Genomic DNA, 25876 nt, shown 5'->3' with positions numbered 1-25876 from the left:
TTTAAAGCACTGTTTACAAACTTAATTAGATTATCTTAGAAATTATTAATTAAAGCTATGGAACTTATAAATTTAACAAATTAAATTCTCTTAAATGTAAGTACTATTTACAAACTTAATTAAATCATCTTAAACGCTTCAATCTATACCACAAAGTTAATGTATTTGATTTTCTCAAGCATTTCTAAAATCTAAAGAGACATAATCACAAATCTAACAAAATCAAGCCAAGTGTGTGCAAAGCATTAATGAAACAAATGTAAAAATGTAGATCAAATTCTTTTAAATATCTTAAAATCATTATAAGTGTAACAGATACTCCTAAGTTTAAATATTGACTACCAACTCAATCATTTACATTATCCTATGTATTTATATTAAATTGAGAAATACAGTATCTCAGATTCTCTATGGTGACATTTTAAACATCTTAAGAATACACAAAGTACAGCTTCTAGTTAAAGAACTGTTATATACCTTTCCTCCCTCTGGCAACACCACTAAAATGACAATTACAGGGTTTTTTAAAGCATAACCCACAAAGACAAAGAGAATAGGAAAGGCAACAATTTTGTGAGCTAGAAGGCAGATGACCTACTGGTAGCTGATTCAACAGCCCCAGAAAAGCTGAAATCTAAGCCAGTGGTGGGCAAGTCAAGAAGCAATCAGATTTGTGCCCCAGAAACTCAGAGCAGGGAGGCTCAGGAATGGGTAGAAATGGGTTCTTTTGAAAACAAGGGTAAAGAAGGACCTGAAAACAATAGGAATGATTAAAATTCTGTTTGAGATGTGGTTAGAACCACCTTCCTCACCTCCTCCCCTCCTCTGCACAACCAGCAACCATTTTGCTTCACCCTCCAGAAGACTGGAAGTTTGGTCTCTGGAGGGTTAAGGAGGGATACTGTAGCCTCAAGACCCTAGGTCACTGGGACAGAGGGACTCAGTGTTGAATATGGCAAGAGATGAAAGGAAAATCCACATACTGATTTAGGAGACTCACTTTGACTTTCCCAAGGCTCACAGGATGCTGTAGGCAGCCAGCCTCGTGCCCTCTAGGCAGAAAGCTGGAAGATTCTTCTCTAGAGAATCAGACCAAGCCAAGTGAAGAGATCAGAAGATATTCATACTCCGGATCCTCCAACCAAAGAGCCCCAGCAGATCACCCTATAATGAGGTCCTCCTCTGGACAAGCCCTGCTCAAATGCCAGAACTTACAATCAACAGCTTCCTAGCACCCCACTCCTGAATACACATGGACAGCTAAGAGTTATCAGGCTTCTGAGGAAAGGCAAAACAAATCATCAGTGCCACCATCACCAACAAAATCCAGGAAATATGATTTTGGAGAAAATAAAGACAATGCACACAGAACAAAGTACTCATCAGTAATAGCCTCAGCAGCGTAAGAAGAGGTATTGTAGCCATGAAACAAGAACAGCACATCATTTAAAAAAGTCAGAAAATTAACAAAAGCTTTTAGAAAATAAAAAACATGATAGGAAAAATGAAAAACTCAACAGAAGGGTTGGAAGATAAAATTGAAGAACTCTCCTAGAAAAAAAAAGAACCAAAGGCAAGAGATGGAAAATAGGGAAAAAAATAAAAGAATTAGAACAGGACATCCAATAGCTGGGGAAAAAAGGGGGGGGGATTCCAGAAAAAAAAATTATATGAGAAAATGTCTTAGACGTGAAGTATCCCTAAATTAAAACCTCTTACCAAGTGCCCTACATAATGAATGATGGAAGATTCATATCAGGTCCACTGAGGAGACAGAAACCATACTGCTATTTTACCAGGGACAGTTTATTATAAAGAATTGTTAACGAATAGAGGATGGTTAACAACTTAAAAGGAGTCAAAGAGGGCAAAAACCAGTACACAAACGTTTATGGAAACTTTATTCATAATAGCCAGAAACTGAAAACAACTCAGAAGCCCAGGCATCAAAGCAGCAGCTTGGAAGAAAATCCAGAAGCTATGAGAGAGCAGGGGTGAATCTGAGATGTTTACCTCATTCCCAAAGTAGAAATCAAAAGGAGGCTAGCTCTGCATAACCCCAAAGCCAGCTTAAGAGTTCAGTATTTTAGGGGCACCTGGGTGGCTCAGTCTGTTAAGCGTCTGCCTTCAGCTCAGGTCATGATCTCAGGGTCCTGGGATTGAGCCCTGTGTCCCCCGATTGTGTTCTGTAGCTCGTGGTCTCTCTCTCTCTCTCTCAAATAAATAAATAAAATCTTAAAAAAAAAAGAGTTCAGTACTTTATTGTGGTTATCATCATGTTATTGGTGTCACAGAGGACAATATTCTGAGTAAAATGATGAAGACTCTCATCCACAATGTGATCCAGAAGACTCAGACTCTGAATCTGGGGAAGTTTCAGGAATACCTTCATCTATTTATTCCACTTATATTTTCCTTTTTTAGATATACACAAGGACAGTATAAATTTATTATATCACAATTAACAAAATACATATATTGTGTCAATATAATTTATAAAATTAATGAAGTAATACAAATACTAAAAATAACAATAAAATATATGTCTAGTGACAAATAAAATAGCCTTTCAATAAATATAAAATAAGTGATTAAAAAAACATGCTGGGGCATCTGGGTGGCTCAGTCTGTTAAGCATCTACCTTCGGCTCAGGTCATATCCCCAGGGTCCTGCGATGGAAACCTCATCGTGTTCCCTGCTCAGCGGGAAGCATACTTCTCCCTTTCCCTCTGCTGCTCCCCATGCTTGTGCTCCCCCTCTCTCTCTGTCAAATAACTAAATAAAATCTTAAAAAAAAAATGTGCATCAGTTTTTTTGCCAGTGTTATTTCTTTCTACATTGCACATAAAATAATGCTGTGACATGACATACAATGGATAGTGTATTAGAGCTGATGAAATATGATATTATTTCACATGAACACATCCAAAGAAAAAGAGGTTCCCAGCACAGTGACGTGCTCAAGTTCCTCTTCTCCACAACTTACTGCTTCTGTCTCCTCCAGGTGACTGCTGTCATCTCAACCTGGCTCCCCTCATAGTCATAAAGTGGCTGCAGCAACTCCATTAATCACATCAAAGCACAATGGTTGGTGCCCAAAAAGAGGCTCTGTTTCTCCTTGTAAGTAATAAATCTTCCCAAAGCTTCTGCAGCCTTTTCCTGGTGTCTCATTGGCCAAAATTTTATCACATGCCCATGCCCACACCAATCACTGGCCAAGGGGAAAAACTACCAAGAATGACTTAGACCCATCATGTCCTGCCTCCTAGGACTAGAGATGAGGCCTGAACTCTGTGCATAAGCTATGCAGAAGAGAGAGACTGCTGGACAAATTGGGATCTACTAGGAAAGGCAGGTGGGTGGCAACCAGCAATGTCTGCTATCAATTCCTAATCATATCCATTGTGTTTGAAATTTACTAATTTGACTCTCCAAGGGCAACTGCATTTCTGAATTCTTGAAGAAATATTTCAATGCAGTCAGCTCTTCCTTACTATAAATTTCAGTTTATTCCATTCCCATCTTAGCCTCAGACTCATCTTGTCCATTATTAATAATGTTGCTTTTGGGGCGCCTGGGTGGCTCAGACAGTTAAGCATCTGACTCTCGATTTCACCTCAGGGTTGTGAGATCAAGCTCCACGTTGGGCTCTGTGCTGGGCATGGAGCCTGCTTAAGATTTTCTCTCTCCCTCTCCCTCTGCCCCTTCCTCCCTCTCTCTCTAAATACTACTACTACTACTAATATTGATAATAATGTTGCTTTTATTCCTAATGTATAAAAATTACTACCATTCCAGAGTGAAATTTTGGATATTTGAAAATCTAAGTTTTGCTGTATTTAGACAAATTGAACCAAACACAGACACACAGAGGGGAGCACATATTTGATGCTGTAAATTTGCACTGAAACCATAATTGTTGTCTCGTTTAAATGAGGTGAAATAAAATCAATTATCTTCATAATTCACTTAAAAAATAATATCTTTCTGCCTTTCAGAAAACCGATGCTTTGTGAGCTTTTGAGTAATATCAAAAGGTAAAGTTACATGTAGGGTTTACCTTGCAGTCCTCACTTCTCCATTTCTCAGTGTGCTGTTCAGATAACAAAATCCTTCTTCCCCTAATAAAAGATCTGATTCCACAAACTCTCCATGACGTAGTATCTCAACCCCCACTCTGTGTAATCCCCTAATTATATATGATTTCCAAAGCAAGGAGCAATTTGATCTGATAGAATAACAGTAGTCTGCAAGAGAAAGCGAAAACAGCCGTGTGCTAACTTACAAACCTATTTCCTAGACAGCCGCTTAGAAAGATTTGTAATCCCCCACTGAGTGTGTGGTATCTGTCAAGTCATTCCAACCCTTCATGAGAAACTTTGTTTTTTAACTGGATAGATGATAGATGATAATTATGCTGTAGAGGAAATACAGCAAAGAGCATGCGATTCTTAATGATTATTGATTAAAAAATCAAGCACCAGGTCAGAGTGAAAAGCTGAAATAAATGTCTTTGAAGAATACAATCAAAAATACGGTCAAGAACCAAATATTGTTAGGTAGTTGATGAGGAAAGAGCTATTTGGTATTTGGGGCTGAGCTGGCTGTTACAGATATGATGGACTGGTCAGCAGGTGAACCAGAGGGGAAGGGAGAAAGAAAGAGGCAAGGACCTCCCTCTTTGGGGTGCACTCCATATCTGGCATCGGGCTGGGTGCTTTGGATTTATCTCATGTCATCCATCCGAGTCGGTGAGGGGGGCATCATCATTATTTCCATTTTGGAGATGAAACTGAGGCCAAAAGAGGCGAAGACATTTGCCCAAGGTAAAAGAGAACAGGTTTTAAACCCAGACCTGTCTAATCACAGTCTCTCTCTGCCTTTGGTCCCAGTGGCAGGGTTTGTCAGTTAGGGCAGTCGTGGGATTAGCACAATTTCAACCGGGGGGTGAAGACAGGGCTGTGCATTGTCCAGATATTCTCAGATGCTGAGATGCCCTGGTGGGCCCATTTCTTTCCCAGTGTCCCCTCAAGGACTGCCTAGTGAGTTGCTGGCCCAATGGGGGAAAGGACCTAACGTTTAGGGACCTTTGCCAGGTGAACAAGAAATGCCTCATCATCTTGCCTTTATAAATGATGAAGAAGAGGTGCCCAGGGATTAATGAGAAACCTTTGACTTCTCTTTAAAAGTAAACACAAGGGGCGCCTGGGTGGCTCAGTTGGTTAAGCGACTGCCTTCGGCTCAGGTCATGATCCTGGAGTCCCAGGATCGAGTCCCGCATCGGGCTCCCTGCTCAGTGGGGAGTTTGCTTCTCCCTCTGACCCTCCCCCCTCTCATGTGCTCTCTCTCTCTCTCTCTCATTCTCGTTCTCTCAAATAAATAAATAAATAAATAAAAATAAATAAAAGTAAACACAGTTTCCAAGTTTATTACAATGATTTACTGGAAATATATAAGAAATCTAAAAATACGCTAAATATAAATAAAAATTTTAAAGAATTCTACCAATAGTCACGTGACTTCTACTAAGCTACCAAATAATGATATGTACCTTCTAACGAGGTTCACCGCCCATCCTTCCTGGAGCGGGTATGAAGCAATGCACAAGAACTAGACTGGGGAAGGTCAGCAGATGCCACCGCGGCCAGAGCAGACGCAAGGTCTCTAAGCGATCTAGGGTCAGTTTCTCCTTTCATAAAAAGAGTCGTGTACTGCTCACAGGCGTTTGGGAGATTCAGGAGACCTGGGGAGGGCACGGCGAAGCCCATGTTCCAGCCAAATCTCAACAGTCTTGCAAAAACAGTGCCAGCTCTTCTGTAGCTTTTCTTGTAGGCATGTTCATTAGCAAAACGCTCACAGTTAATAAGAACAAGATGTTGGAGCGCCTGGGTGGTTCAGTCTGTTAAGCCTCCGACTCTTGATTTCAGCTCAGGTCATGATCTCAGGGTCCTGGGATGAGCCCTGCGTGGGCTCCGTGCTCAGTGGGGAGTCTGCTTGAGATTCTTTCCCTCTGCCCCTCCCCCCAACTTGCACCTGAGTGCACCCTCTGTCTCAAAATAAATAAGAATGATGTTTAAAACAGTATTTATAGACTTCAAGGTTTTCAAAATAGAGATAAATATGTAACAATAACTATATATGAATAACTATATATGAATATATGACTTGATTTAAGATGAGATAATACCAGAATAGTTAGCAACCACTTCACAAATATTTGGGGGATACCTCTTAGCTCAGCTTCCTTCAAGCTATTTCTGTCATGTGAAACAATTGTATTTACTGCTACACTGATGCTCCTTCCCTCTGCGTATATATTTTCCTTTCAATATTTGGATTAGTGGTGTATATACTTTTGAGCCTTTTCACAAATGATCATTAACATTGTTCTATGTTATTTTTTCACATATTCTTTTATTGGCTGCAAAGTATTCCATCATCTAAATGTGCCATAATTATTTAATTAGTCCCAACTTTCAAACCCTTAGGTCAGTTCTGATTTTTCATTGTCATAATTAACCTATGACATTCTTATATCAAAATGTTACAGGATTTCTTCTCCTTCACTGCCCACAGTTCTTGGTCATGCTGCTTAGAAGAATGAAGAGGTAGACCAGACAGACGAACAGTGGTGGGCAGCAAAGCAAAGCTTATTAAGTGATAGTAAAGTTTATTGAGCGATAGTACAAAACTCCTGAAGAGGGAGGGGACCTGAGAGGGTTGCCGATTTGGCATTTAGACCTAGGTATTTTTGTTTTTGTTTAATGATTTTATTTATTTATTTTAGAGAGAGCACAAGTGCGAGCACAAGCAAAGGGAGCTGCAGAGGGAGAGGGACAAGCGGGCTCCCTGCTGAGCAAGGAACCCAATGTGGGGCTCGAGACCAGGACCCTGGGATCATGACCTGAGCTGAAGGCAGATGCTTAACCGACTGAGCCACCCAGGCGCCCCAAGATCTAGGGGTTTTTATGGGCTCTTTGTTGTAGGCTGTTTTAATCTGATTAACCCTCTGTGTGCCTGTCATCTACCTATCATGTGGGAAAGGGTGGAGGGCTCCTTCCAGGGTGGTGTAAAATCCTTTTAAGGGTGGTTTCCTCTTGGGGGCGGGGTGCTTTTCCCTGCCTGCCTGTCTTTCAACTATCCTTCATGTTATAAGCATTTCTAATAAATTCCTGAGGACAAATTCTTAACAAGTAGAATGTTTGGGTCAAAGGGTAGGAATGAACTTAAGGTTTTTGATGAATATTGCCAAACCAATGCATGCCCTTCTCAGTGATTATTAAGGGCTTTTATTTTTCCTTGTCCTTACCAATACTAGGCTTTGTTGCTTAAAAAAAAAAAACCAAAAAGACAAAAACACAACTTTACCATTCTGAGAGACAGTAGGTGGTAGAGAATATCTAATATAATTTTCTATTTTAATAAGTATAGTATATGGAGCATAATTGCGTCTTGATGAGGCTAAGTAGTGATTCTGACTTCTGTGCTGTGCTCTGTAGGGGTGATCTGCTGACCTGTAGCATAAAAGTCATACTTCAAGAAAGCTTTGTGCCTCAGAACAAACCCTGTGTTTATGAGTTAGAAGTAAGGAGGCTTGGATTCCGGTTCTAACCAGTCATCTTTCCTTAGGCAAGTGTTATATTCTCAGTAATTTACTTTAAATACCTCAGAGGAGCCAGTGGGATGCTTATCTGTGTGCAAGTTAACTTGAGTCTGTGCCCTGAGGATCCTCCCTCTAGAGGCCATTATTGCAAGCACTTCAAATATTGCCTTCTAAATCAGTACCGGAGGGTTAATTAATTAGTCTAATGAATGTCGGAAATAATTTTTCACTGATGAAATGAGTAACGTGCAAGATATGAGACAAGTAAGATTGCAGATGTGTTTCTCTGCCTTTTTAAAAATTTATTTTATTTTATTTTATTTTGTTTTAATTCCAGGATAGTTAATGCACAGTGTTATATATTAGTTTCAGGAATATGATATTGTGATTCGACAATTGTGTACATCTCTCTGCCTTTTTTTGAACAACATAAGAAATAAGCTCACTAACAACATTGCTGTTATATTAGTGCCCTGTCTAGAACTCTGTTTGTTCCGGAATCCTCCACTTGCCCAAGGATTTCGTTGCTTGATCTGGCTAGAAGAGTAGCTGATTACATCATTGTAATAGAGGGGCACGTGCCCCAGAGGGAAACTTTCCTGTGAAGGTTCCTGCAGTGTGTCCAAGTGCACGGCGAGGAGGGGACTCCATTGAGCTTCCAGAAATGTAGTTTGGACTCTTGTGGTGCCAGCTTGCTGGTCTTTCTTGTGGCAGAATTCAACCTGAGACTTGCTTTCATTGTAACATACCTCCAGTGGTGTGGTCGTAGCGAGAGACAACCCACCACTTCTAACTTAACCTCTTGGAAACTTTTTGCTCTGCTGTATGAGTTGCAAGAGGTGGACTAAATTATTTCTGACTTCCCAATTAGTTCTAAAAGTCCTAGATCATGTGATATAAAGAACATAGCATTAGATTCAGATTGCCTGGCATCTTTATTCAATAGAAAAGAAATATTTATCATATTTAATGTTAATTTCAATGATGTCTAATAGAAAGGGAATAAAAAGGGAAATTGAAGTATAGAGCGATTAAATAGCAAAGTTCTGCCTCTCTCCAGAATTCGTGCTCTTTCTACTGATGGCCCTGTGTATCATATAGATACAGTAACAGATAATTCTGCTAGGGACTAAATTGTGTCCCCCTAAGATGCCTATGTCAAAGCACTAACCCCCAGGGTGACTATATTTGGAGATAGGGGCTTTGAATAGGTCATTAAGGTCAAATGAGGTCATAGAGGTGGAGCCCTAATCCAATGTGACCAGTGTCCTTAATAAGAAGAGACGGACACCAGGGATGCACACGCACAGAGGAAAAGCCATGTGAGAGCCTTCATTAAGAAGGTGGCCATCTGCCAGCCCAGGAGAGAGGCCTCCCAGACACCAAACCTGTCGACAGCTTGATCTTGAACTTCCAGCTTCCAGAACTGTGAATAAATAAATTTTGTTGTTTCAGCCCTTAGTCTTTTGTTATGGCAGCCCTAGGGACTAAAATGCCCCTCACCTCTGTGGAGATGGGGTAGAAAGATGTTCAAGAGGACAATTTTGGTGAGGCTCCTGCTCAGGAAAATCAAAAGTGGCAGGTTAACAGATTTGCTGAAAGGAATCAGCTACCACAATTTTGAGACTTTAGGGTTTTGTAACTTACATATTCTATAGTGATCAGCACAAAACCTATATGAACAGCAACCCTTTAAAAGGACCTACCTTCTGTTGGGCAGGGTGCTAGGTAAGATGGTATAAAAAGCCTCCCCGGCCCTGAGAGTTCAGTTATCTTTCGGATATCAGGGAAGGGGAGAAGGGCCTCAGGAGACGACAGGACACAGGGAGGCAGCTCTACAAGGAGAGGAACGCTGGCTGAAGCCCGGGCCTGCAAGCAGGGAGAAAGGAGTGAGGAGCCATGAGGTGGTCGGGCAGTTCAAAGCCTGTGGGGGAGGGGTTCCAGAACAACACCAAGAAGGGCCTGGGGGGCCCCTGGGGGGCTCAGTTGGTTAAGCGTCTGCCTTCGGCTCGGGTCATGATCCCGGGGTCTTGGGATTGAGCCCTGCGTTGGGCTCCCTGCTCAGCGGGAAGCCTGCTTCTCCCTCTCTCTCTCTCCCTGCTACTCCGCCTGCTCGTGCTTTCTCTGTCAAATAAATAAATAAATAATCTTAAAAAAAAAAAAAGGGCCTAGGGACAGGGGCAAAGAGCTGGTAGGTAACAGGGCAGTGGCCCAAAAAGGCATACCCAGGACCTGTGAGGACCCCAGGGAGCGATGGGCGGGTGGGGACGGGGGAGAGGAAACTGTAAACAAGGGGAGGGCCCACAGCAAGTTTCACTTGCTTAACAATGTTGCCTTGGGCTGAGCTTTCCTGACCATAATTGTAACCTTACAAGGTGATGCTAGCGGGAATGGAAGCCAACCAGTTTCTCTGCACTGTCCCCTTCTCCATTTCTTCCCCCGTAGCCCTCATCTAAGTGTGGAAAGAAGCTGGTTTGCTTGTCAAATTGGTGGAGGCTTTGTTATCTCAATTAACTACCCAGTTCCATGACAGGTTGAAGAGCGTGAGATAAATTGGATAAGCTTCAGGGGGCTCCTCAGCCAGGCCAGGAGTTGACACTGCCATGAAATCAACATAGAACTTACATGCAGTCCATAACCATGGAAATGAGGTTTGCTCCTGATAAACCAACAGGCTCATAGAAGTCAAACAGACTAGCGGCAGATCCATGACCAAGAAGTGTCCTGTGTAATGACACTTACATGCATCAGACAAAGCATAATGGTGCTTTCCCTGGTGCTGGCCATGTAACTGTCTTTCTCTGTGAGGGAAGTATCCATGCATTGTGTCTGCCCTGTAGACAGGAAGGAAGGCAGAGAGTGGAGCGAGTTAGAGAATGCCTATTCTCAGAGACCCTCAAGAGACAGATAGCCATTTGGGTCTGCGTGATTTTAACATCAAGTGACTTGATAGATGTTTAAGGTTCCTTCCAGCACTTTGGTTTTGTGACCCTAATCTCTGAGAAGAATGTTCGCTGATGCACAGACCTCACTTCTAATGTGATGTGACACCAGATTGCAAAGTTACATATGATGTTGGACGCATAGCCTTGTGTGCCTACTGCAGTGATCTTTCAAAATCCCAGGCCAAACTGTAGCTGTTGGTATTGGAATCAGTTTTAATTCCTATCCCCTTCTATTCAATCACAGGTGATCTTTAGATGGTGGAAGATCTCTCTGAGGAGTGAGTATCGATCAACAAAACCTGGAGAAGCCAAAGAGTCTCATGAAGAGTTCCTAGAGAACTCCCATCTTCAAGGTAAGGAAGGGAGCATGTTATGTACTTACTGCTCAGTTCCCTTTAATTAGTGATAGATTTTGTCACAGAAATATCCAGCATATCATCATTTGAAATATTGATATGTTATTATGTACTTCAAGACAGAAAATTGTTAAACATATCCCAAAATTTCTCTTGGGAAAGATCTCCAAGTGTTTAAGATTCCAGGCTGATGCGTTGATTCCATTAATAATCTTAAATTGCATAAATTTAATTTTTTCTTATAACATTTAATTAAAATGGCTTTCCTTTAGTTAAAAATAAATTAAAAGGTTATTTGAAAACATAATCAAATTCTCAAATCCATGAACTCTCATGCATTTGGGCAAAATTGCTACCTTTTCTTTCTCTATTTTTTTATAGATTTTATTTATTCATTTGTCAGAGAGAGAGAAAGAGAGAGCGCAAGCAGGGGGAGTGGCAGGCAGAGGGAGGAGAAGCAGGGTCCCCGCTGAGCAAGGAGCCCGACCCGGGACTCGATCCCAGGACCCTGGGATCATGACCTGAGCCGAAGGCAGATGTTCAACCGACTGAGCCACCCAGGCACCCCCATTTCTTTTTAATATCAAGGTTTGCTCAGAAGTAGCCTTAATCAGGTAGTACATGAGCTAAATACAAACTGCCCTCCAGTTTCCCCTGTGCTTTTTGCTTTCACAATATCAAAATTTCAAATAAAAAGCAGGGGTGCCTGGATGGCTCAGTCGGTGAAGCAGCTGCCATGGGGGAGGGGTCCACTTCTCCCTCTGCCTGCCTCTCCCCCTGCTTGTCCTCTCTGTCTCTCTCTCTCTGACAAATAAATAAATAAAATCTTTAAAAATAAAAAATAAGTGATGCCTGGGTGGCTCAGTTGTTAAGCGTCTGCCTTCGGCTCAGGTCATGATCCCAGGTTCCTGGCATAGAGCCCCACATCGGACTCCCTGCTCAGTGGGAAGCATGCTTCTCCCTCTCCCACTCCCCCTGCTTGTGTTCCCTCTCTCGCTGTGTCTGTCTCTGTCAAATAAATAAATAAAATCTTTAAAAAATAAATATATAAATAAAATTTAAAAAGAATAAAAAGCAAACAGTGGTTTTTAACAAACTCCCATGTACCTATCACCTGGCTTCAATGAGACTCAAGATGTGGCCAAAATCTCTACACCAAGCCACTGTTCCCACTGGATTAGTTGGAAGCAAATCTTAGTTCTTACATCATTTCATGCTAAACTACTTCAGTATGTGTCCCTTAAAAGGATGCCCTTTAACTAAACTCCTTAATAATTATTTACTTTGAGTATAAAAATTGAAAACTAGAAGCTATGCTAGAGATTTTTATTTTATTAGGAGTTAATATCAAATACTTTTATATATGCGTTCTCATTTTATTGTTACAATATCCTTGTGAAATAACTGGTATTATCCCCATTTCACAAGTGAGGTTCAGGATGGATGTGACTTTCCAGGGTTCCATAGCTAATTACGGACATTGCCAGGACTAAGCACCGAGAGTGGAAAAATCAAGTATAGTAATCTTATTCTCAAAGACACATTCTGGGTGGATCTTTGATAATCAACACTCTTAAAAGACATTCTATTTTTTAAATTATAGCATGTAATAGTTTTTTTTAAGACAGAGAGTAGGTTTGGTTTGGTTGTGCTTCCTTAACCAGTTGAAAGTCTGGATTGATTGCCTTCAATTCCTGATATTGCATACATCTTATTTTGTTAACCTCTTTATAGCAAGTACTTATAAAATGCATTAGTGGTTTAAAAACAACCATGTTAGGGAAAGACTATCCACTTTTCATTGAATAAAAATCAGTCCAGGCACTCCTTACTTATTTAATTGTAAAATAGACATGTTTCTGCACAGTTATGAAGTAAACTGCTGTAGGGGAGCCTGGTTGGCTCAGTCAGTGGAGTGGGTGACTCTTGATCTTGGGGTGACTCTATATCATGTTGGGTATAGAGATTACTTACAAATAAAATCTTAAAAATAAAGTAAGCTGCTATATAACACATTTCATTTTCATGTCAGGGTCCATTTTACTTTCTTTTTTTTTTTTTAAAGATTTTATTTATTTATTTGAGAGAGAGAGAGAATGAGAGATAGAGAGCACGAGAGGGAAAAGGGTCAGAGGGAGAAGCAGACTCCCTGCCGAGCAGGGAGCCCGATGTGGGACTCGATCCCGGGACTCCAGGATCATGACCTGAGCCGAAGGCAGTCGCTTAACCAACTGAGCCACCCAGGCGCCCCTGAGTACAGTTTCTTGCTTGCCCCAGACACCTCCCACACTCCTGCCCCCTGCTAGGATATAGGGGTGAGGGTGGGGTAACAGTGGCTTGGGGATAACACTTGTGGGAGTCCTGATCCTGGGAAAATAGGCAATAAAGTGGGACTTTTAAAATTGCAGTTTGAGGGGCGCCTGGGTGGCTCAGTCATTTAAGCTTCTACCTTCCATTCAGGTCATAATCTCGGAGTCCTGGGATCGAGCCCCACGTGGGCTCTCTGCTCAGCAGGGAGTCTGCTTCTCCCTCTCCCCCTGTGCTCTCTTTCACTCTTGCTCTCTCTCAAGTAAACAAATAAAATCTTTAAAAAATAAAATAAAATAAAACAAAACAAAATAGCAGTGTGAGAACTGCAGTCTCAGGACTGGCTGGTGGCCTCTAGCCAGGAGTAGCGCTGATATACTGAATTAAATCACCTGACAAGTTCAAAGTCTCCTGTGTTTCACTTTTTAGATTTCCTACAGCATCCAGGTCTCTGGCAGAGGAGAAAACTCCAGACAATGATATTGTTTGGTCACCTTCTCCTCCTTGGTCCTTAAGGGATCCCTCAGAAGGCGTCTCTACAGCAGAACAGGTGTGCCCTGGGGGCGCCTGGGTGGCTCAGTTGGTTAAGCGACTGCCTTCGGCTCAGGTCATGATCCTGGAGTCCCGGGATAGAGTCCCACATCGGGCTCCCTGCTCAGCAGGGAGTCTGCTTCTCCCTCTGACCTTTCCGCCTCTCATGTGTTCTCTCTCTCTCTCTCATTCTCGTTCTCAAAAAAAAAAAAAAATTAAAAAAAAAAAAAAAAAAAAAAGAACAGGTGTGCCCTGGGCCGAGAGAGGGGCTCAGGGGCCAGTGGCCGGGATTTGAATCCCTGCTGCCTCTACCCAGCTGTGTGACCACAGGCTGACCCTGACTCCCTCTATGAGCCCACTTTCTCCTCATACCTGGGGAAAAAAAATGGTTATTCCACATGGTCGCTTGGGCATTCAGTGCCCTGACACATGAACAGTATTTAGAGCCGCACATAATACATAATCAACTCGTAATCACTATTTGCTGTTGTTAAGTATTGATATTTGACTGGGTTTGATTTTTTTCCATTCCTCCTTATCATATTCCCAAGATCCCCCCAAAGTTTTTCTCATCTGAAGGTCCTCTCCTACTCATATGGTGCACACTGGTGGTAGGTCTCTAGAATCTGGGTCACCCTTGGTGGCAGTCCTGGCAGAGGACCAGAACCGTGTTACTCTTGTTTCCTTGACCTCTCAGCAGCACTGAAGTTGGAGGGGACATTTTCTTCCCCTGGCTTCTGGGAGCTCCGAGCTCTTGGTTCTCCTCCTGCCTCACTGGCTCCTTCTGGGCCTCCTTGATGGCTCCTCCTCTTCTCTCCAAATCTAAATATTGGGGGCCAGGGCTTATCTCTAGTGCCTGTTCTCTTGTCTGTGCTTGACTCCTGGGGGATTGGATCCGGGCTCCGGCTTTAAATGCCACCATATACTGCAGTCCCAGATTGATATCTTCAGCTGGCCCATCTCCCCAGAAACCCCACACTCAGATATTTATCTGGCTGCTCCCTTGACATCTCCACTTGAGTTATTTCTAATAGGCTCTCAAATGTAGCATATCCCAAAATAGCTCCTGATCTTCCCTCCTGCAAAAAAAAAAAAAAAAAAAAAAAAAAGGCCTAAATCCCACGGATAGCCTTGCTCCCTTTCTTTCTCGCACACACTAGATATAATCCATCAACAAAACCAGAATCTGAACGGTGGTTCGCAGCCTCCAAGATGATTCCTAAAGATGCCCACCTCCCAACATTCATGCTCTTGTGAAATCCCCTCCCGCACTGTGCCCGGTCAGTGGGTGTGACCAGTGCAATCTGGCAGGAGTGATGGTGTGTTACTTTTGAGATAAGGTTATAAGTGACACTATGACGTCTGACTTTTCTCCTTTCCCCGTTTCTCTCATCACTTGCTCTGGGGGAAGCCACTGCTGTGCCTTGAGGCAGTCCTGTGGAATGGCCCATGTGATGAGGAACTGAGGCCTTCCGTCAGCCGCCATATGCATGAGCTTTCTTGAATGTGGACCCTAGAGGCACTGTCAAGGCCTCAGATGATGCAGACCCACATAACGTCTTGACTGAACCTCAGGAGAGACAGACTCTGAGCCAGAACCACCCACTCCCACATTCCTGAACCTCAGAAACTGTGTGAGACAATAAATGTTTGTTGTTTTAAGCTAGTAAATTTGGGGATTATTTGTTATGCAACAGTAGATAACTAATACAGAACGCTTCTCACCAATTCCAACTCTGGTCCAACCAACAACAACCTCTCACCAGATTATTGAATTAGCCTTCTAGCTGGTCTCACTTTTTCTGCCCTTGCCCCACAATAGTGTGTTCTCATCACAGTAGCCAGAATCAGCCCTTCAAGACATATATCAGGTCACATTGTCTGCTTTAAGCCCTTCAGTGGCTTCCTATCTCACGTAGAGTAAAAATCCAAGTCTTGTAGTGATCTTCAGCCACTTTCCCCTCTTGCCTACTCTAATTCAGGCAGACTGGCCTCCCTGGTGTTTCTTGAACAAAGCAAGCATGCTCCCACCTCAGGGCCTTTGCACTTGCTATTCCCTTTGTTAAGAATGTATTTTCCCAGATGTCCCCATGATTTGCTCTTCATTCAGGTCTCTGCCAAAACTGCCTTATTAGAGAGTGTTTCTCTAACCACCATATAAAAAAATCACCCCCTCCTTCCTTACTGGGGAAGACTGGATCTCCCATAACGTTTTTCATCACATGAAATAGTCTATGTTATTTGTTCACTTATTGTCTGTCTCCATCACTAGGATGTAAGCTCCATTATGGTAACGACTTTGCTTTGCTTACCAATGGGTCTTTGGCACCCACCTAGAGCAATGCCTGGTACATAGCTCTGTAAATGGTTTTATGAATTATTTGAGAGAACTCTTAGGGAGTGGGACAAGGTAAATTCTAAAACAGATCCTTCTAAATTATAAGTCTGGTCCTAACAGAGTTCAGGTTTCTGATCAATGGTTTATTCCAGAGGCGGAAAATACCTTACACCAAGTCTGGTCACACTACCAGACTGATACTTTGAAGACGGTTTTTCAAACACAGGGACCACATCTTATTAATCCTTCCATTTTCAAGATCAGGTACCTGGTAGGCACTTAGTATGTTTGTTAAAATGAATGAAAATACATTTTCTGATGCAGAAATATTGTTTAAAATAACAAAATCACTGTGCTCAAATTATATTTTCATAGCTCTATATTCATATAAGAGCACAGGGAGTAAATTCTAGAACTTCCTAGTATTTTAATACTTAGGGTAGTTATAAGCAGCTCTGGAGGAATACATCATATAAATCTGCACGAGTGTGCTAAGTCTGCCATAACAGAATGCTACAGACTGAAACACCAGGAATGTACCTTCTCACAGTACTGGAGGCTAGTTCAGGTTCAAGGTGCTGGCAAGGTTGGTTTCTTTTGAGGCCTTTCCCCTTGGCTTGCAGATGGCCACCCCACTGTGTCCTCATAGGACCTGTCCTCTGGTGTCTCTCCAGGTGTCCAAATTTCCTCTTCTTCTAAGAATACCAGTCAGAGGGCACCTGGGTGGCTCAGTTGTTTGGGCAACTGCCTTCGGCTCAGGTCATGATCCTGGAGTCCCGGGATCGAGTCCCACATCAGGCTCCCTGTTCAGCAGGGAGTCTTCCCCCTCTAATGTTCTCTCTCTCTCATTCTCTCTCAAATAAATAAATAAAATCTTAAAAAAAAAATACCAGTCAGAATGGATTAGAGCCCACCCATATGACCAATTTAAGTTAATCACTCCTTTAAAGGTCCTTTCTCCATGGGGGGGCCTGGCTGGCTCCGTTGGTAGAGCATGTGACTCTTGATCTCAGGTTCATGAGTTCAAGCCCCACGATAAAGGTCCTTTCTCCCAGTGCAGTCACACTCAGAGGTTCTGGGGTTTAGGACTTCAGCATGTGGATTTGGGGGAGGTTGGGAGGACATAGTTCAGCCCATAGCAAAACACAAACTTTCCATGTAGGGGAATTCCCATAATCTTAGAAACAGAGTGTATCATTACTACATTAGTAATTAATGATTGTAGTGGTTTCCTAATTCTCCCGTAACAAACTACCACAAATATAGTGGCTTAAATAATAGCAATTTATTGTCTTATATTTCTTTTTTTTTTCTGTTGTCATGAATAAATAGGTACTTTTATTATTTATAGGAATTGTAAAGCTGCATAGGTCAGTGCCTTGCCTATTGTCTTATATTTCTGGAGTTCAGAAGTCTCATCTGGCTAAATTCAAGATGTGAGTAGGACTGCCTTTGTTCTGGATGCTCTAGGGGAGACTCTGTTTCCTTGCCCCTTCCAGCTTCTTGAGGCGCCTGCATCCCTTGGCTTCTGGCCTCTTCCTCCATCTTCCAAACCTGTGATGATGGCATGTCCAACCTTTCTTGCTCTGATACAGTTTATGTGGTCACATCTTCTCTGACTGCCCCTCTTGCATCCTCCTTTCCTTCCCAAGGACCCTTGTGATTACATTGGGCCCACCCAGTTAATCTGATCATCTCTCTATTTCAAGATCTTTAATCACACCTGCAAAGGCCCTTTTGCTATGTAAGGTCACATACTCTGGAGATTAGATATAGGGCATCTTTGGCAGGGGCATTATCTTGCCTACCACAGCGATAGGTGTCAAAATAAAAAACATGGCTGAATTTTCCCCCCCAGATTTGCTTTTTTTTTTTTTTCAAGTAATCTCTATTCCCAACATGGGGCTGAAAGTCACGACCCGGAGATCAAGAGTCAGGCACTCCACTGACTGAACCAGCCAGGTGCCTGTAGATTTGTATTTTTAAAAGACAAAATTCATATGTTTATTTAAAAAGCCATTCAAACTTACATACATGGGAAACTATTAGCAGGCAATTGAGTGTTGCTTAATACAGATTATTTCTATTCAAATCTTGACTTCAAATGCACTACGTATGTGACCTTGGGCAAATGATTTAGTCTTTTTTTTTTAAGTAATCTCTACACCCAGTGTGGGGCTTGAACTGACAACCTCGAGATTAAAAGCCGCATGCTCCACTGACTGAGCCAACCAGGAGGTCCTAATTTTGTCTCTTTGGATATGTTTCCTCAACTGTTGCTAACGGGAATAATAACAGCATTTAGCTCATAGGGTCCTTATGAGGAGTAATTGAATGAAGTGCTTAGAATTTGCCTAACACCTATAAACTAGCTAATATAGTTTTAAAATTATTTATTTATTTATTTATTTATTTTAAAGATTTCATTTATTTATTTGACAGAGACAGAGATAGCGAGAGCAGGAATACAAGCAGCGGGAGTGGGAGAGGGAGAGCAGGCTTCCCGCCGAGTAGGGAGCCCGATGTGGGACTCGATCCAAGGACCCTGGGATCATGACCTGAGCCGAAGGCAGACGCTTAACGACTGAGCCACCCAGGCGCCCTAGTTTTTAAAATTTTTAAAGTGAAAATTCCTTCTCTCTTCCTCCAACCTCTACTCCCCAGAGATAACCACTATAAATAGTTTCCTTTGCATTTGAATTCTTTCTGTTTGGGACTGTGCATGTTTGTTTACAAAAATAGAATCTTTAATTCTTTAATTTGTTTTTGCACTTACTATATTGTGAACATTTTTTCTGTTAGCATACATAAAGAAGTACCTCGTCCTTTTCCAAGACTGTGGTGTTTTCATGGTAGAAATATACAATCCTCCATTGATGGGCATTTTCAGAAGGCTTTGGGCACATTCTGGGGCATATTTATCTTTGCACACTTATGTGAGAATATTAGTAACATAGATTCCTAGTCATGGAATTACTAGGACCAAGGAAATGTACATTCATTATAAATTTTTGATAGAGTATTTTAAATATCTTACTTTATTATTGAATCTGTAGTTCAAGGCTCACTTGACCAGCAATGGTATTTCTGTTAGCTAGCTTGAGTAGCCCTGCCATGGGATGGATGCAGTGCAAATGCCATCTATAACTTATTTGACCTTTATGATTATGCTATTTTGAAAGAATTTTAAATCGGGCAATTTACATTATTTCAACGTTTCTTCATAAATGAGACTTCATTAATATTTTGATGTCACCATATTTTAATTTTGAGTAATCCAAAATTTACATAAAATGCCAGTTACTTCAATGTCCTCACAAACCGCCCTCCAAAAAACTGCTGAATTAATTATATTCCATCCGACAGGATATGGTTTTCTTGCAACTTTGCCATCACTAATTAGATATTACTATTCTTTTTCATCTTTTCCACTCAGATGGTGAAAATAGTGTCATATTTAATTAGCATTTTCCTGATAACTAGTAAGTTGAGCATCCTGTCATGTTTAATTACCATTTATATCCTTTCTGTAATTTGCCTGTTTGTATTCTTTGTCCACTTGTCTAGGAAGTTTAATTTTTTTTTTTCCTCTGAGACCTTTAAAAATCTGAAGAAACATCTATGGATTTTTCCCCTAAATTAAAGAAATAGGAATTACCAGAAAATTAGTTATTGGAAATATCTGTTAAAATTGACTTTAAAGCAAAATTATGCCTATATAAACTCAGTTGAAAGTGCTGATTCATGAGTTGAGGTTGAGTCCAACCTAAAAATAAGTTGTTTTCCAACTTAAGTCCACTTTAAAGTTGATTGCTTTGATCTTTGAATGAGTTATAAGTGGTGGCTAAGGATTTAGGCCAATCCACAAAAATCCCCATGATAAAACCAAATGCCTTCAACAACCATATCTTCTGAGCCAAATGACAAAGGTTTTTTTTTATTTCTGCTACTGCTTGTAAAAGGAAGCATGGGTGATATAATTTAGATGTCAAAGAATTGAAATTTTCTTAGACACTTAGATGATTTATGAGGAAAACGGGACTGCATGTTTGAAATGGGGGACTATAAGGGAAAATTGATAATACCAATCAATACTAATAATCCTGAAATACTGGCCTGAGTTCTAGATCCTAGGGATATTGGTACGTGAGAAATAAGAGAGTGGGAAACAACTGGGGCGCCTGGGTGGCTCAGTCGTTAAGCATCTGCCTTTGGCTCAGGTCATGATCCCAGGATCCTGGGATTGAGCCCTGCATTGGGCTCCCGGCTTAGCCGGGAGCCTGCTTCTCCCTCTCCCACTCCCCCTGCTTGTGTTCCCTCTCTCGCTGTGTCTCTCTCTGTCAAATAAATAAATAAAATTAAAAAAAAGAGAGTGGGAAACAACTGGCTTTTCCTTGTTCCCAAATCTGCATCAGCCCCATGCCATGGATCCATGATCCATTTTCTCTGGGTCCCTTCTTCACTTAGCCTGTATCTCAGCCTTTGACCTACAACTTTATTTTCTTAGGCCTGCCCACCACCTCTTAGTCTACTTCCCTCCTTCTCTCTGTCCTCTTGAGTCAGCTGCTCCTTGACTTCAGCCTGGATTTCTAGTTTCTGCCCATCTGTGGTAGGGACCTGTGGGTGAAGGAAGGGTGGGAGAGTGTTGGAGACAGCACTTCAAGGAAGTGTGGGAGCCTGGCTCTGGGCTACAGAGCAGGGAAGGCAGATCTCAGCAAGACTCTTCTTGTATTTTATCATTTTTTTATTAACTAATTTTCTGAGATTAAAAAAATTAATACACACACACAGTAAATATAAAAATTAAGTCAGTTTAAAGAGGTTTTAGAATAAAAGTAAGTCTGCCTCTGGCCCCATGTTCCCAGTTCCTGTGACAACCATCATGAACAGTTTTCTTGTATATCCTTCCAGAAATGGTCTGTGCATTTATACAAAATATGTTAACAAACAAAAAAGAATCTTATACATTGTGTCCTATACCTTGCTCTTTAAAAGCTTCAAAATTTGGGGCGCCTGGGTGGCTCAGATGATTAAGCGTCTGCCTTTGGCTCAGGCCATGATCCCAGGGTCCTGGGATTGAGACCCACATTGGGTTCCCTGCTCAGCAGGGAGCCTGCTTCTCCCTCTCCCTCTGCCTGCCGCTCCCCCTGCTTGTGCTCTCTCTCTGTGCCAAATAAATAAAATAAGACAAAATAAAATAAGATAAATTAAATAAATATAAAAGCTTTAAAATTCAGAAATATCTTAAACCTACAGAAAAGAAGATAATATTATACCCAATACTAACAAAAGATGTTAACAGTGGTCACTTTTACTTCATTTTATCCAAATTATCAAATACTTTGCTCAGAATATGCTCTTCTTTTGATGGCTGTAGTGTCTGTAATGCTCTCCTCTTTTTCCTTCCTTGATAATGGTGATTTGTGCTTTCTCCCTTTTTTTTGTGACCCCTTGTTAGGGGTTGATTCATCTTATTATTTTTTCACAGACCTTTTAGCTCTGTTAATTTTCTCTATTTTTATTTACTTAATGTTATTGATTTCTGTTCTTTTTAAAAAAAATATTTTTATTAACATATAATGTATTATTTGTTTCAGGGATACGGGTCTGTGATTCATCAGTCTTACACAATTCACAGCGCTCACCATAGTACGTACCCTCCTCAATGTCCATCCCCCAGCCACCCCATCCCTCCCACCCCCCACCACTCCGGCAACCCTCAGTTTGTTTCCTGAGATTAAGAGTCTCTTATGGTTTGTCTCCCTGTCTGGTTTTGTCTTGTTTCATTTTTCCCTCCCTTCCCCCATGATCCTTTGTCTTGTTTCTCAAATTCCTCATATCAGTGAGATAATATGATACTTGTCTTTCTCTGATTGACTTATTTCACTTATCATAATACCCTCTAATTCTATCCATGTTGTTGCAGATGGCAAGATTTCGTGTTTTTTTGATGGCTGCATAATATTCCATTGTGTATATACCACATCTTCTTTATCCATTCATTTGTTGATGGACATCTTGGCTCTTTCCATAGTTTGGCTATTGTGGACATTGCTGCTATAAACATGGGGGTGCATGTACCCCTTCGGATCACTACATTTGTATCTTTGGGGTAAACACCCAGTAGGGCAATTGCTGGGTTGTAGGGTAGCTCTATTTTCAACTTTCTGAGGAACCTCCATACTGTTTTCCAGAGTGGCTGCACCAGCTTGCATTCCCACCAACAGTGTAGGAGGGTTCCCCTTTCTCCGCATCCCCGCCAACATCTGTCGTTTTGTGACCTGTTAATTTTAGCCATTCTGACTGGTGTGAGGTGGTATCTCATTGAGGTTTTGATTTGGATTTCCCTGATGCCGAGTGATGTGGAGCGCTTTTTCATGTGTCTGTTGGCCATTTGGATGTCTTCTCTGGAAAAATGTCTGTTCATGTCTCCTGCCCATTTCTTGATTGGATTATTTGTTCTTTGGGTGCTAAGTTTGATAAGTTCTTTGTAGATTTTGGATACTAGCCCTTTATCTGATATGTCATTTGCAAATATCTTTTCCCATTCTGCTGGTTGTCTTTTGGTTTTGTTGACTGTTTCCCTTCCTGTGCAAAAGCTTTTTATCTTTTTTTTTTAAGATTTTATTTATTTATTTGACAGAGAGAGAGAGACACAGAGAGGGAACGTAAGCAGGGGGAGTGGGAGAGGGAGAAGCAGGCCTCCCTCCCCGAGCAGGGAGCCCGATGTGGGGCTCGATCCCAGGACCCTAGGATCATGATCTGAGCTGAAGGCAGATGCTTAACGACTGAGCCACCCAGGCACCCCAAAAGCTTTTTATCTTGATGAAGTCCTAATAGTTCATTTTTGCCCTTGTTTCTCTTGCCTTGGTGATGTTTCTAGGAAGAAGTTGCTGTGGCTGAGGTGGAAGAGGTTGCTGCCTGTGTTCTCCTCAGGGATTTTGATGGATCCCGTTCTCACATTTAGGTCTTTAAACCATTTTGAGTCTATTTTTGTGTGTGGTGTAAGGAAATGGTCCAGTTTCATTCTTCTGCATGTGGCTGTCCAATTTTCCCAACACCATTTGAAGAGACTGTCTTTTTTCCATTGGACATTCTTTCCTGCTTTGTCAAAGATGAGTTGACCATAGAGTTAAGGGTCCATTTCTGGGCTCTCTATTCTGTTCCATCGATCTGTGTGTCTGTTTTTGTGCCAGTACCATACTGTCTTGATGATGACAGCTTTGTAATAGAGCTGGAAGTCCAGAATTGTGATGCCGCCAGCTTTGCTTTTCTTTTTCAACATTCCTCTGGCTATTCGGGGTCTTTTCTGGTTCCATACAAATTTTAGGATTATTTGTTCCATTTCTTTGAAAAAAGTGGATGGTATTTTGATAGGGATTGCATTAAATGTGTGGATTGCTCTAGGTAACATAGACATTTTCACAATATTTCTTCTTCCAGTCCATGAGCATGGACCGTTTTTCCATTTCTTTGTGTCTTCCTTGATTTCTTTCATGAGTATTCTATAGTTTTCAGAGTACAGATCTTTTACCTCTTTGGTTAGATTTATTCCTAGGTATCTTATGGTTTTGGGTGCAGTTTTAAATGGCATCGACTCCTTAATTTCTCTTTCTTCTGTCTTGTTGTTGGTGTATAGTGATTTCTGTTCTTACCTTTATTATTTCCTTCTTACTACTTCCCTTAGGTCTGTTTTGTTGTTCTTTTCTTAGCTTCTTGAGATAGGGGTTTAAATCATTGTTTTCATTTTCCCCCTAAATTTTCTTTAGGTGTAGCTTTACTAGTTTCCATTTTTTGTTCTTTTTAAAGAAGTTCTTTTTTCTTTTAAAGATTTTATTTATTTGTCAGAGAGAGAGAGCACAAGCCGGGGGAGCGGCAGGCAGAGGGAGAAACAGGCTCCCCACTGAGCAGGGAGCCCGATGTGGGACTCGATCTCAGGACCCTGGGGTGGTGACCTGAGCTGAAGGCAGAGGCTTAACCAACTGAGCCAACCAGGTGTCCCGCTTTATTAGTTTTGATAAGTTGTACCTGTGTTCTCATTCAGTTTAAAATATCTCTTAAGTTTCATAAGTTCCATAACTTAAGTTCTTAAGTTTTGATTTCTTCTTCGACCCTTAGATTATTTAGAAAGATTTTGTTTAATTTTCAGGTAGTTGGGGATTTTTTGGTTACTTTTTTTTCTTGATTTCTAGCTGATATCATGTGATCATGTTATCTAAATGGTTTTAATTTTGTTGTCATCCTTTCTCAGGGCCATATTAATCTTCCCTTTATCATCCCAGTTTCATTATACATGCTGCTGAAGTGAGCACCATATTTACTTAATATCTTTTTTTTTTCAAGATTTTATTTATTTATTTGAGAGAGAGAGAGAGATTGAGAGAATGAGTGGGAGGAGGGGCAAATGGAGAAGCAGACTCCCTGTGGAGCAAGGAGCCCAATGCGGGACTGGATCCCAGGACTATGGGATCGTGACCTGAGCTGAAGGCAGACGCTTAACAGACTGAGCCACCCATGTGCCCCCCTGTTCAGATTTTAATTGGAATTGGACTCAATTTCTAGGTTTTTGAGGTGAGAATTGTCATCCTTTGGTCTGCTCAAAATCAGCATGGTGTGTCTCCCCATCAATTTAGGTCTTCTTTTATGTGTTTCAATAAAGTCTTAATGTTTTCTTCATATAGGTTTTATTTGACCTTTCAACATTTTTTACTCAAATTCTTCCCAGGTACTTTATGATTATTTTGTAACTAAGAATAGAATCATGTAAAAAAAATAATTTTAATGCTAAGTTTTTTTTTTAAGATCTTATTTATTTATTTATTTAGAGAGAGCAGGGGAGGGGCAGAGGGAGAGAGAGAATCTCAAGCAGACTCTGCACTGAGTATAGAGCCCAACACAGGGCTCAATCTCCGGACCCTGAGATCATGACCTGAACCGAAATCAAGAGTTGAATGCTTAAGCGACTGAGCCACCTGGTGCCTCTAAGTTATAAAGAGTAAAATTTAAAGAGATTAAAATTCAATTTTAAGATTATATAAAACTTGTGTGTTTCCAAATTCAAAACTGTAAAACAATGTACATTCAGAGGCTTGGTTTCATCCCAGTCTGCTCCACCCTTTCCTTCCCTTGCCCTGGGCTAAGCACTTGTATTTGTTAGGTGCCCTTTCAGTGATTCTCTCTGCCATATAAACAAACTCGTATATATATATTTGTATTCCCTCACCCCTTATACAAATGGTAGAGTTCTATCCCTACTGTTCACAGCTTACTTTTCCACCAGTAGATCCTGGAGATCACTTCATGTCTTTAAAGATCTTCCTCTTCCTCCTCCTCCTTCTTTTTTTTTTCCAGAAGTGCATAGTATTTCTTTGTGTGAACGCACCAGAAAATCCCAGTGATGAAAATTTGGATTCTTTCCAATTTTGTGGTAATACAAATAATGCCAAAATGAATAACCTTGTGCATGGGTCATTTCATATTTGGTCAATATATGTTTGTGAGATTACTGGGTCAAAAGACAAATGCCTATTAAGTCATCACTTTGAATTGTTGCTGGTGTATAGAGAAGTGATGCTGATCATTTTTCAGTACAATTTCTTGACTTTCATATGTTGATATTTAGATCATCTGCAATATTGACAGTTTGTCCTTGCTTTCTAACCCCAATGTATTTTTATGTCTTTTACTTACTTATTTTTTGATCTCTAAAACAATGCTGAGTAGAAACGGTGATGAGAGTGGGCATTCTAATCATGCCTGACATGAAAGGTCATCCACCATCATGGTTAGGAGAGG

General features: G+C 41.1%; 1 protein-coding gene across 1 annotated transcript in view; it reads left to right on the top strand.

Annotated features, from left to right (window-relative positions):
- The window catches only part of FBXO36 (F-box protein 36), an 88614-nt gene that overhangs the window by 44006 nt on the left and 18732 nt on the right, over positions 1-25876 (top strand). Inside the window, exon 2 of the mRNA XM_025890368.2 lies at positions 10794-10902. Coding sequence (XP_025746153.1) covers positions 10794-10902 — 109 coding nt within the window. The remainder of the gene's footprint in view (positions 1-10793; positions 10903-25876) is intronic.

The sequence above is a fragment of the Callorhinus ursinus genome, unplaced genomic scaffold (genome assembly GCF_003265705.2).
Source record: "Callorhinus ursinus isolate GAN/ISIS: 27379988/994484 unplaced genomic scaffold, GSC_fseal_2.0 scaffold2, whole genome shotgun sequence".
Lineage (NCBI taxonomy): Eukaryota > Metazoa > Chordata > Mammalia > Carnivora > Otariidae > Callorhinus > Callorhinus ursinus.
This window is presented reverse-complemented; position numbering and strand designations above follow the sequence as displayed.